Genomic DNA, 13529 nt, shown 5'->3' with positions numbered 1-13529 from the left:
TTTTAGCTTCTTGTAAGAAGCTCTCCTATGAGGATGGACTGAAGGAGTTGGGGCTGTTCAGTCTGGAGAAGAGAAGGCTCTGAGGTGACCTCATTGTGGTCTTCCAGTATCTGAAGAGGGCCTACAAGAAGGCTGGGGAGGGACTTCTCAGGATATCAGGTAGTGACAGGACTAGGGGGAATGGAATGAAGCTGGAGGTGGGGAGATTCAGGCTGGATGTGAGGAGGAGGTTCTTCACCATGAGAGTGGTGAAGCACTGGAATGGGTTGTCCAGGGAGGTGGTTGAGGCCCTGTCCCTGGAGGTGTTTAAGCCCAGGCTGGACGAGGCTCTGGCCAGCCTGATCTAGTGTGGGGTGTCCCTGCCCATGGCAGGGCAGTTGGAACTAGATGATCCTTGTGGTCCCTTCCAACCCTGACTGATACTATGATACTAAGAGAACAGCTAAACTGCAGTGACTGTTGGGACTCTTTCTTCCAAAAGGCAGTAAAATTGAGCAGTAATGGGTGCCCTTAAAATATTTGCAGATTTAATTTGGTTAAATCAATTTGTATCTGAATGTCCTTATCCTTTAAAACATCATTAGTTATTTCTCTATCTAGATTTGCCTATTGCATGGTTTGCTCCTGTGGTAAAGTCTCAAATGTTCAAAGTTTTGGCATCATCAGTAGGCAATAGAGAGATAGCTTTAATAATACAGTGGTTGTAATGAATTGACTTGGAATAGCAAACAGAGACATGTGTGGTGGCTTAAGCAAGAGTTCAGATGGGGGCAAGGCTGAGAATCTCTCCCCTGCTCCCACCTCCTCCCTCCCAGCAGAGAGGAAAAAAAAAAAAAAAAAACCAAGGAGGAAATCCACCAAACAATAATTTGGAGTCGTCTTGGAAGTAGAGAGGTAAAGAGTTTTCTTTAAACTATATATATATATATATACACACACATTAAAATAACAGGCAAGGTTCACAAGGGCAAGGAACAAGGATGGATGGGAGGGGGACAAAGAAGAAGAATACAAAACCAGTCTCTCTCTGAAGAGGAGCGTGGAGGCAGCAGGGAGAAGGATCAGGCCCGACCACGTGGCAGAGGAGCAGGAAGGCAGCCGCAGTAGCTCTCATCCAGGAGAGGCAGGAGCCAAAAGGAGCCCTAATGGCTGCAATGTTCTGCTTTTTATACCCTAGCTGGGCAGGGAGGGGGGAGTGGAACAGACTTAGTTTCCCAGAGGCAAAACGCCCTGCAGGGAGGGCAAAGCACCTGCAAGCCCTCCACCCTGCTTTGGTTTTTTTTCAGAATGGGCATTAACCCACCACAACATGCTACATTTTATTTAGCTCTTGGAGGCTGAATTTTTCTTTGTTCATGCCTGATGTTATGAGTCAAGTGATCAGTTTTAAACAAGGTCTAGAATTAATTGTTTTCCCCCTGCTTTGGTAGGATATGAAAAAATCCATCCGACGGTCATCAAAGAGGAGAAAAAGAACAATTGCAGATGAATCAGCTGAGAATGTTATTGACTGGTGGTCAAAATACTATGCTTCTGTGCTCAAGAAGCAAAAGGTAAATCGCCCAGTATAGCCAAAACTCCCACAGCTGAGAAATGCTGTATAAGTAGATTAACTGCTGAATGATTCATTATTGTTATTGCATTTGTCATGACACATTTGTTCATCATCTGTTTCCTTTGGGAAGGCAAAAGGAATTTTTTTTCCATTGAGGGAAAACCTGAAGATGGTAACTTGCTTTTTGAAATTATTTTGTGTTATAATATTGTACTTCTCTACTGTTTTACTGTCAGCAATTAATGCCTGGTAACAGCCAGTATAGTGCCCACGGAGGTGGTGGAGTCCCCATCCCTGGAGGTGTTCAAGAGGGGATTGGATGTGGCACTTGGTGCCATGGTTTAGTCATGAGGTCTGTGGACAGGTTGGACTTGATGATCTTTGAGGTCTCTTCCAACATTGGTGATGCTGCATGATTCTGTGTGTGTGTCTTTCCTCTACAACTGATCAGATGGCGAGCAGGTGAAAACTTCCCAATCAGTGCTGGGTTAACATGAGTTTCCTGTCTTGTCAAATCCAATGTACAAAGATTTACAAGGTCTAAGTCCTAAATGGTAGATGGCAGAGATTATCCTAATCTTAGGTTGCATTTGTAACAGGTTCACAAAAAGAAACTACTCTCAATTTTCGATCCATTTCCAATCAATGATGTAGGAACAGCTTCTGCTGGGAGACTCCACAGTCATGAGTATTACTTCCGTAGCTGAAAAGCTTTGTGTCCAGCACAGGCTCCAGCAGAAGAACCCAAAAGAAATGGCCATAAATAGGCTTTATGTGTATGTATATTTGTTTCCATACATGTATATTCCATGGCTTACAGTACTTCCCACTATCAGAGTTCTAGAGACTGCATTATATTGTTGGGGGTGGTGGGGGTGTGTTGTTATTGGGGTTTTGGTTGGTTGGTTTGCTTTGTTTTTAACAAATGTGACTGCTTGAGTAGACTGGGGGGGGGGGGGGGGGGGGAAGAAAATCACAGAGCTGCTATTTGGAATTAAACTATACCATCCTTCCATGCCAAATCCAACTGCACTTCACCAGTGATCAACATGATTTCTATTTTCTATTTTAAAGATGTTCAGGTTTCTCTGGGCACAAGACCTGACCTAAATGTCAGACAATACCATTCTGTAAAGAGCAGCTAACAGTGCATCAGTGACCATCAGGGCTGCTGAGAGATGAGGTGAGACCAGTCTCTGCATGAAACTCACTTGTCCATGTGAAGAAAGATTTGACTCTTCTAGAAAGGTGTGATGTTCATTTACAATTAGACATTTATTTGACATTGTGACATCCACCCACATGGTAGTCACTCAGTTGTGATATACTGGTTTTGACTGGTGACCAGATCCTGTAAATTCTCTTCTGATATTTTTTGGTTTGTATTTTCACCTTTGATGATAAGCATACATACAGGGCAGCACTGATAAATTATTTACAGATAGATAGATAGATAGATAGATAGATAGATAGGTAGATAGATAGATAGATAGATAGATAGATAGATAGATAGATAGATAGATAGATAGATAGATAGATAGATATTTAGCACTATCAAACACACATAAACTACTCAAAAACAATGACAGTGAACCCCAAATCCAGATTTCAGCCAAACTGGGTCATGTCAGTACCATTTTTGAGGGCTCATTGTCTTTTACTTGGGAAGTCTCCTAGCAGTGTTCAGGGCCTGGCTTGAGGTTAGCCAGGTATCTCATTCCATTTCTCATATTCCTAGGCTTTCACAGGATGAGATGCACACTATTTTGTGATACTTTTGAGCATGCAAGGATTTGGACCATCTGATATTTGAAGTACCAATTGGCCTAAGTAATAGCTGGCTTCCAGTTTTAAATAAGCCTTAGATTTTATAGGAAAGTTGTTAAAATCTGTTAGTTTGCAACTAGGAGAAGTCAGAGAGGAAGAAAAAAGGTGTTCCTGGAGGGAAGCGGTGCTATAGGCCACAATCACACTTGATCCACCAAGCTCATCACGAAGACTATCAGCCACAGAGGGGACAAGATGCTACCTTTCTTCCTGGACTGAGAGGTGGAAAAAGAGAGGATTCTATTCTTGGCAGCAGAAGAATGAATGGAGAAGGAGCCAGGCCGGCTCTAACATGTATTTTGCATCCTTATCTGAAGCATTTTATATACTTTTCTCACTAAAGTCTGCACGATGTCATGAAATCTCTGCAGCTAAGCAGACCACATTGCATTGCTAATAGAAGAGGAATCTGACAAGAAGAAGAAGGATAAGACATTGAAAAGGAAACAGAAATAAATTCCAAACCTAGCAGCACTGCAGGTAAGAGAGAAGTAAGGCTGAGGAGTAAGGCTGTTAGTCACTCCCCACAAGGCTGAGTTTATCAAACCCTTCATACAATTAATTCAGACACTTCAAAATGAGTAAACTACAGAAAACTATAACAACGATGCACATCAGCACATGGGGCCTAGAAGAACCAGGGTCTTTTAGGGCAGATGTGACTTGGGTAGCCTTAGCTCTTAACTTGACCAGTATAGACACCCCTAGAGGGACTCCAGTGAAAATTCAGTTTTGTTGTTCTCCTGTAAAACCCCAAATTTGGAAATTCCAGATGTCACATTGGAAATATTACAGCCAATTAATAATGGCTTAAAAATGAGTATGGAAAGCATTGCTGCCATCGCCAGTGCATCCTTCCTGCTTAGGAGGTGATGTTCAGCTCACATTAGATTTGTTTGGGTAGTGATAGAAGGAATTTAAAGAAAACTATATGGGTCTGAAAAGATTACAACTGCTTGGATTAGATTGTAGCCAAATAAAGGGGGATATGAAATTGCTGTTTCTGTTTTTTCAAGACAGCACTAACCTAGGCCCTTCCATTTCACCCTGAATAACATGTGATAAATTACAAGGGGAGAGTGTGGAAGGAAACCTCCTCCTTTTAAAAATAATTTGGTTAATTTACCTATCCTAACCCTCTGTCTCCACAATATTTTAGTATTATTATTGTCTGGTTTGCTTTCATGTTCTGACACATGAATGCAAGATCAAAAGCACAATGCAGAGAGGAAACAGAAACAAAGCCCAGCAGAATAGAATAGAATAGAATAGAATAGAATAGAATAGAATAGAATAGAATAGAATAGAATAGAATAGAATAGACCAGACCAGGTTGGAAGAGACTTTCAAGTTCATCACATCCAACTCATCATCCAACACCATCTAATCAACTAAACCATGGCACCAAGCACCCTATCAAGTCTCTTCCTAAACACCTCCAGTGATGGTGACTCCACTCCCTGGGCAGCACATTCCAATGGCCAATCTCTCTTTCTGTGAAGAACTTCTTCCTAACATCCAGCCTAAACCTCCCCTGGCACAGCCTGAGACTGTGTCCTCTCCTCTGGGAGAAGTGACCAGCCCCCACCTGTCTACAACCTCCATTCAGGTAGTTGCAGAGAGCAATAAGGTCTCCCCTGAGCCTCCTCATCTACAGGCTAAGCAACCCCAGCTCCCTCAGCCTCTCCTCACAGGGCTGTGCTCCAAACCCCTCCCCAGCTTTGTTGCTCTTCTCTGGACACATTGCAGCAAGTCAACATCTTTCCTAAACTGAGGGGCCCTGAACTGGACACAGGACTCAAGGTGTGGCCTCACCAGTGCCAAGTACAGGAGGAGAATGATCTCCCTGCTCCTGCTGGCCACACTGTTCCTGATACAGGCCAGGATGCCATTGGCCTTCTTGGCCACCTTGGCACACTACTGACTCATGTTCAGCCTACTGTCAACCAGTACCCCCAGGTCCCTTTCCGCCTGACTGCTCTCCAGCCACTCTGCTCTACCCACTCCAGCTCATTCTGGCCATTCTAGAGCCCTGCCTGCTTACTGCATTAATGTGCTGTTCCAGTAGCTGGGAAGGACTTTGGTGAAGGACAAAATTGCTCCTGTTTTATGTGGGGAATTACCTTTTCTTTGTTTTTCTTCAAGGACTTTTGCAAAACTTTGGTTCTATTAAAATCTGTATTTTGAGTCAAAACGCATCTCTAGTCATCCTGTAATAAAAAAGTTGCTATAAATATATTCACTGCACCACAAAAAGTAAGTATTCTCCTATTTCCAAAGATTTATGAAGGAGATTTGGGGAGTGAATTTAATAACTTTGAAGACTAGGTAAAAACTTTCCAACTCTTAAGAGGAAAATCTAATGATGAAGTCCACACTGACTCTGAAGATGGAATAAAAGGAAAATTTAAGGTGAGTTTTGATGTTGATTAAATGGGTAATAACCTACAGACTTGGTGTTTTCATGGATATTTCAGGTATACCAAAGATGAAAGAAAAAGACATTGACAGTTTATTGTAAATAGAATTATCTCTTTTATTGGCTCTAGAGTCACATTTTCCCTTTCCCATTATCTGGCAGATGCAAGCAGCCCCCAGCACAAGGTGTTCACTCTTGTTTTGAAACAAGCAATTACAAACAATAATATTAAATCACAGAAAGGGAAACAAGAGATATATTATATAATCCAGCTTCTGCTAATGCAACTTTATTATCTCACTGTCAGTTACAGCACCTTAGATATAATTTTGAGTCATTTAAATAGAGGTCACAGTATCACAGTATCACAGTATAACTAAGGTTGGAAGAGACCTCGAGGATCATCGAGTCCAACCTATCAACACAGACCCAGACCCCATGACTAGACCATGGCACCAAGTGCCACATCCAATCCCCTCTTGAATGCCTCCCGGGACGGTGACTCCACCCTTACAGCTGCTTCAGTTGGAAACAATTGCATAGCCTGATCCAGGGCACCAATGGGCAATCTGAAAATGCAGTTCAAAGCAGGAATGTTAGTAGGATTTCAAGCACCTTCTAGTCTAGAGGAATTGCTTAAACTCATTGATACCTCAATTAGTTTGCAATGCAAATGACTTGCTAGTTGCTTTTAGGCAGTATGAGCTACTCAGCAGGTATGAGTCATTATTGATTTATGAGTTGTATGGTGCCTGCAAAAATACAGTTGGAGTCCAATCATGCTGTTGTGAAACTAACCCAGTGGAACTGTCAATCTGCAAATACACAGTTAAGGGCAAAATATTATTTGTAGACTACAAGTTCTAAGAAGAGTAGATTGAGAACACATTTAGATGTTAGTCTAGTCCTTCCATGAAAAAGAGAGCTAAGAGCCTGCAAGTGCTTCCTGCAATCAGCTAGATGTGATGACAGTGACACGTTATTAAGCAAAGACATTTTAAAACATGATGTTTAGCATGCTGAAGTCTGCATTCCCTTTGAGTGGTACCACACAATGCATTGTGTATATACATGTGCTGCAGCACAGGCTGCATGAATGGGGTTTCATTCGCATCCAAAGGGTTGGGTTTTTATCGTGCTCAATCCATTTTCGAGGGAGATAAAAGCCAGGGTATTACCAGGGCTCCTTCTGCGTATACCCAAGTCCTGAGGATGGAAGCTTCCTGGATGGAGGGCAGCCCCACATCCTGCAAGGGATACCACCAAACCACTCTGTCAAAGTCCTCATCAGGGTTTATATTGTGGCAGTAAGTAGATAGATGTTCTTTTAATCTTGAAATAACTTGGATTTTGTTTGTTTGTTTGTTTGTGACAGGATGAGGGGGAATGGACTTAAGCTTAAGGAGGGCAGATTTAGACTAGATACTGGAAAGAAATTATTTATGGTAATGTTGGTGAGACACTGAAACAGGTTGCCCAGGGAGGTTGTGAATGCCAGGCTGATTAGGCCTTGACAAGCTGGTCTAGTAGAAGGTGCCCCTGCCCATGGCAGGGGCAATGGAACTAGATGATCTTTCAGGTCCCTTCCAACACAAACCTTCCTGATTCTATGATCTCTTATTCCATCTTACTGGTGGGACTACACTTAGATCTGATTTACCCTTGCAAACTCTCTTCTACCCCAGATCATCTTTACTCCATACCCTACAAAACTGAATGCCTGATTTTATACCACATGAGGCCCCTGCACTTCCAGAACACCCAGGACTGGGCAAGAAGTATCGTGGCCTTGCTGCATTTAAGCAAGCTTCTTGAGGACACAATCTTTCTTCCTGACAGGCATTTAACCTCAGCCCAGCTGATCCAGAAGGCAAGTCAGATGCCTACATTGTGCTGAGACTGGGCAAACCAGAAATTAAGGACAGGGAAAAACTACATCCCCAAGCAGCTAAACCCACTATTTGGAAGGTCAGTATGGCTTATTTTCTTACTGGGGTGAATTCTGCTTTATCACTTGCCACCGCTATTGTCATTACTCTTGCTCTTATAAAGTGTTTGCTATATGCTGATTTCTGCCTGCTTGGATTCTTTGGTAATTCTACTGGTTAAAATAATGGGAACTGGTGTCACTCTGTATGACTATACATTATTCCATTTTTATACCAGTCAAAACACATCACAAAATGCAGCCCGTGAGAGGTTTTGCAGAATGATGCATGAGAGGAAATGAGGCAACAAAGCATCTTGTCTGTGCAAATTAATGCAATAGTTAAATTTAAAGTGAATATCAGCAGAGTAAAGTGTGATTTCACAGTCTTTGCTACTATTTCAGGTTGAATATAGTGTCAAATTAACCTCATCATTTTGGGGGTTCTGAAATACATGTGAGAACTCACACACACAGAGCTTCATTATCCTTCTAATTTCCATACTTCCACCTCTATTTGTTGTAGGCTAAATCACTGCAGCTGTCCAGCTCCATCCTATTGCTCTGTCTACTGTAGGTAGAAACAGTCTTAGAACTGTACAGGAGGTAGTAGGGAAGCAGGAGAAAGAAAATACTTTTACATTCTGTTTCCAGTGTTTTCAGATATTGTACTGAAACATAAAACACTGCCAAAAAAGAAAGAAGCCCCACTGTGTATTAGAAGAGATATCATCTAGATGATGTTCATTATCCTCTAGATGATGTCCATTAACTTAGTCTTTTAGGTTTCAAAGCTGATTTGACTGCACATAGGTCTCAATTTTTGCTGCAGATCATTTGAAATCCAAGCCACATTCCCCAGGCATTCCTTGCTCACAGTCCTGGTCTATGAACATGACTTTGTAGGAACAGATGTTCTCATTGGAGAGACTAAAACTGATTTGGAGAATCGTTTCTACAGCAGGCATTGAGCTACCTGTGGGTTACAAAGTCAATGTGAAATGTAAGTACCTCTTCAGACAGCAGCAGGTCACAACAGTAAATTACTTGACTTGAAGCAAAAACTCCAGATGTAGCTAAATATTATGTTTGCATCAGTACAAAAGTGTCATAGGAAGTATTTTAATTAAAACTCACCAAAGAGCTCAGCAATGGATTTGGGGAGCTGCCAGCCTCAGTAGGAAGGGATATTTTAAAATTAACAGCTCTGTTTGTTCATCAAATATTTCAGATGACAGTCAGCCTGGGTATAACATACATGCCTTTGGAGAGATATGAAGGGCAAATGGAAAAATAAATCTGTCAGAGATGCACTCTGCTCTCCAGTATTCTGCTGCAATTGGAGTGATTGCAGCAAGCCAGTGAGACTGGGCTATGGGAGCAGAGAGGGCTTGCTGGGATGGCCTGTGTCACAGGGCAGTGGTGCTGAGCTTCTGGCTCCTATTATACAGCTGCACTTTCAAGGACATTGTTTTCAAAGATTAATTAATGCAGAGAAAGTAAAGCTAAAGTAACTCCATTGCCCTGGAGTGGGGCACTAATCTGGAAGACTTGGGTTTGAGGTTCTTTTCCTATAATCGTTTATTTTATCTACAACCAAAGGGCAGAGAACAACAAAAAGCAACCCAGGAGCACAGACCGGACCCTAATACTTACCTTGCCAGCTCAGTCTCCAGTGTGAGATCCTTCTTTATGTGCTTCTTCCAGGTCCCTGAAAATCTCCACCTCTCCTCTGCATGTGAAAGCCACATTAAGTTTAAAGCCTTTTAAATCTCTTAAGGTTACAGAGATGTTTGTTTCTTTCTTTCCAAGGATCACATACAGATGTGGGGTGACATGTTTCCTATCGATATGCCTCTGCCAGGATCCCCAACAAGTTGGTGCTAAACAAAACTATTCTTTTGTCACAGCTCTGAGTATCATCTTCTGGACATCCATTTAGAACATTGATTGGGGATCCATCTGCCAGATCACTATTCCTTTAGCCTGAACAGAGGTCTAGGACTGCATAGTGTTTTCTTCACACAGATCTCATTTCTGGCCATCTTGCCACCTTTCTCTTATGAAGCGATGCTCCACAGCTCCATTGCTCTAACACTTGTGACTGCCTGAATTTCCCCCCACTGGTGGGCTACACCTTGTCCATGTTACTAATACATCTTTCAGCTCTCCAAGGCAGCTCTGTCAGGACATGTGACAGACATCAGACAGGTCTTTGCAGATGAATGAAGTTACAATTCATGACTCGGAAAATGTATGTATGAGTCTGGAAGAAAATATCTTACCTCTCTTTCCTCATGGTCCTTGAGCATAAGTCAGGTATTTGATGCCTGAGTTTTCCCTCCTGCTTTCTCTTTAACAGCAAAGATTTTATCTTATTTCTTATAATCAATATTCTTCATCCTCAGCTGGTTTCAATTTCTCCCCAAGCCAAATCCTGTTATAATTTATTGATTATCACCCAGTAGCAGATGCTTACATATGATCTCTCTGATTTAGGGCAAGGTGGAAGCTGAGTTTCACTTAGTCACAGAAGAAGCAGCAGAGAAGAATCCAGTAGGCAAAGCTTGAAAGAAGCCTGAGCCCTTGGAGAAACTCAAGTGAGTAGAAGCATGATGATTAAATAAGCTGGGGGCAGAGGTATTTGAGAGGAGACAGGCAAGAGCAGGTCTCCTTGCTCCTCTCCTGGCTTTTCTTCTCCTTCCTGCTGTAACCTTGTCCACTTGTCCAAGTGGTGCATTGCTTGGCTGCTGGCACTTTTAGCTGGCAGCACCTTCCAGGTTAGTTGAAATGCCTTCTTCTGGAAACTCACATAAACTTTATTGCTGCATGTTTGTCTTCAGCTAGAGTTCACATGCAGGATTGTTCCACAGCTGACCTGGTATGTGATATCCTCTTAAGCTATCCTAACTTATCCAACACCTCACTTTGGTCACCTATAAAGATTAGACAGTTTGTATTTATTACACTAACAGGAGAATTATAATCTGTTAATGCTTAAGTGCTTTAAAATGACTGTATGAATTATTTCCTGTATGCAGTTCATTTTCAGTTTGACCACCAGGAGACAGACTCTTTAATGTACCAGAGCAAAGGCAGACAATGATTAAATGCCTGGGAACTAAAGAGAAAAATGCAAATGAAAAATAAGATGTAGTGGGTGTAATTTCCTGCTGGCCAAAGCACCATGAGGTTATCTATCTCTTCACCTCTGCTGATCAAGACAGGATGCTTGTCCAGATTCGTTATATTGTAACAAATAAGTTGCTATAACTGTTACCAAATTCTATTACCTATGTTGCAAAGAGAACAAATCAAGTGAGCAACAGCCCTGGCTTCTTTTTTTCCTGTCTTTAAAGGTTATGAAAAGCCCTTAAGGAGTTGGAACATTCAGACTAATGGTTTTGTTACTCAAGTTTGTGATTCACTAAGTTTTACTCTTCAGAGTATCCATTTTTTAATAATTCCTTTTAACCTGGAGGGCTTATTTGTTGATTATTTTTTCTGAGTCATTTCCACCTCAGTATAAACCACAGTCTTTAATTAAAAGATATTCAGCTGGCCTTTTAGATTTACAGACTTTCTGCCACATTCATTTGCATTCACTGCCACATGCCGAATGCTGAATTCTCCAGATGACTAAGACATTGCTTACATTCCTTAAACAGCTTTCTGAGTGAGACACAGCCATGGCTTTTTGTAGCCCCAAGTCTTAGTTTTGTTCTTCTAACTGCTGCACCATTTGCACAAGTTCAGAGATACTCAGTAAGGACAACCTGCACCCAGTTTTGCAGATGTGCTCATTGGGCTGTCCCATCATACAAAGCCAGCAGGTGTTGCCTCAGCTTATTACAGGGGTAGGGCTGTCAAAGTCAGAGGCACAGTGGCCTCCCAAGCTGGGTGGCATGTCAAAGGAGAGACTACTCCAACACTTTTCCTAAGGAGAGCTTTGTTTCCCTCTCTGTATGCAGCCAGCTTTCCTCTACAGTGCATCGTAACTCCTGGTTGTGGAGAAGAATATGGCAGGAGGCAGCATGTGGAAAACCTTAGGATTGTGCAGTGCAGATATTCTCCACCAGAGGAACGTGGCTTTTCTTTATGTATCCAGGCAAACTATCCAGATTTTGGGTTTCATCTCACCTCCTGTTTTCAGGAGGCCTGTATTACATTTCCTTCTGGAAAGATGCCATCAGGGGCTGTATGTCAAGCTTGAGCTGGCTCTGACTGTTACAACACTGTGACTATCACTAAGCAATCAGCTTTTTTTGTAGTGGCTTATGCAATGCTAAATTCCTTGCAACTGTTAGAAAGCTTTTGTACTCCAGTATGAGATGTCTGCATTTACTCTTTAGGATTTAGCATGGTCTTGTCTGTAATTTTGAACACTGTGTCTTGCCTTAAAGTGACAGTTATGAAGTGTGAACCGGAATTTTGTTCGGCGTGGTGTGTGGAGCTTAATCTCAGGGATGGATGTAAGATGAGTGACCGTGAGAGACTAAACCTTGTCTCTCTTGATGTGACTCAACAAAGATAAAATCACCTTTGCTGCTTGCCCAGACAATAGCTGATGTGTATTGGGCAGAGACACTGAAAGGAAGGTGCAAAGACCATGTAGGGATCCTGTCTACCAATCCTGGATGCAAATCACCTTGCGATTGCATCATGATACAGCAATGGACTAAGGACCCAGCCATCGAGCCTTCAGGACAAGACCCAAGGATGATTTCCTGGCCCCTGAATTCCTGAGGGACAATACTTGGATACATACCTAAGGACTAAAAACTGTATAAAAGACTGGAGCCACTACTGGTTTGTAGAAGAAAAATGTAGAAGAAAAATGTGGGGGACTGTGTCCCCCAGACTGGATGATTAAGAGAAGAAAAGCGCAGGAGAAAAACGGAGATGAAGGAAAACACAGGAGAAAGAGCATGCCGCTGAGAAGGAAAAGCCCAGGACAATGCTGCTCCAGAGAAAAGAGGCCATGGAGCCTGGAAGAAGCAGACTGAACCCTTTCTCTGTGTCCTAAGTTCCACCTGCTGCAACTCATGGAGCTGAAGAGGCTGCCCAGAGGACCACGGCTCTTCTCCAGCCAAAGCCTCAGCACCGTTTCTCTACAGACCCAGGCTGCCCAGAGGACCACGGCTCTTCTCCAGCCAAAGCCTCAGCACCGTTTCTCTACAGACCCAGGCTGCCCAGAGGACCACGGCTCTTCTCCAGCCAAAGCCTCAGCACCGTTTCTCTACAAACCCAACATCTCCTGCAGCACCTTTCTTCCACAGACTCAAACTGTCTTGGGGAGGTGAGGGGTGTGGTAATATAATTCCTTTCCTCTTCTCTCTCTCTTCTCTCTCTTCCTCTCTATTTTCTCCCTCTCCCCTTCTTATGTCCACTTTATTTATGTAATAAATAGCCTTGCTGTTGCTGTTTTGGCCTCGTTTGTGCCTCTGATTTCATAACATGGGAATAGTCAAAAGAACTGAGGCTCTTTCCCTCTCTGGACCGAGACAGTTTCCCAATAGTGTGTGAAACACATGAGTCGCCTCTGAACTCTTCAGTTGGTTCCCAGGAGTTAAAGGTCCTCTTTAGACTCAAATATATATTTCACAGTGGGGTAACTTTTGAACCAGATGGATTTGCCTTTACAAAAGATTTTCCTTTTTTTGTTTCCCCTTGCTCTTTAGGTGACCAGATACATCCTTCTCTTGGTTTGTAAATCCTTTCAAGTGTTTGTGTCACCTGATCTGGAGAAATTACAAGAAGTACATCGTAATCAGCATCATTCTGCTTGTTCTCATCATCTT

General features: G+C 42.5%; 1 protein-coding gene across 1 annotated transcript; it reads left to right on the top strand.

Moving 5' to 3' along the window:
• The first annotated feature begins 834 nt into the window (after positions 1-834).
• On the top strand, positions 835-13111 carry LOC137449754 (fer-1-like protein 6). The gene is made up of 5 exons (XM_068155586.1): positions 835-894; positions 1431-1553; positions 7641-7769; positions 10228-10328; positions 12132-13111. The coding sequence occupies exons 2-4, from the start codon at positions 1434-1436 to the stop codon at positions 10297-10299; spliced, it is 321 nt and encodes a 106-aa protein (XP_068011687.1). The 5' UTR covers positions 835-894; positions 1431-1433; the 3' UTR covers positions 10300-10328; positions 12132-13111.
• Positions 13112-13529: the final 418 nt, after the last annotated feature.

Source organism: Melanerpes formicivorus, unplaced genomic scaffold, assembly GCF_026170545.1.
Source record: "Melanerpes formicivorus ecotype bairdi unplaced genomic scaffold, bMelFor1.0.p_v2 SCAF_32, whole genome shotgun sequence".
Lineage (NCBI taxonomy): Eukaryota > Metazoa > Chordata > Aves > Piciformes > Picidae > Melanerpes > Melanerpes formicivorus.
Note: the sequence above shows the minus strand (reverse complement) of the source record. Positions and strands in the feature narration are given on the sequence as shown.

Excerpts from the sequence above, each read along its gene's own strand:
- LOC137449754 (XM_068155586.1), top strand. The coding sequence starts at position 1,434 with ATGAAAAAATCCATCCGACGGTCATCAAAGAGGAGAAAAAGAACAATT. Across the intron at positions 1,554-7,640 it reads CTGTGCTCAAGAAGCAAAAG|GCATTTAACCTCAGCCCAGC; the intron begins GTAAATCGCCCA and ends TCTTCCTGACAG. Across the intron at positions 7,770-10,227 it reads CTAAACCCACTATTTGGAAG|GGCAAGGTGGAAGCTGAGTT; the intron begins GTCAGTATGGCT and ends TCTCTGATTTAG.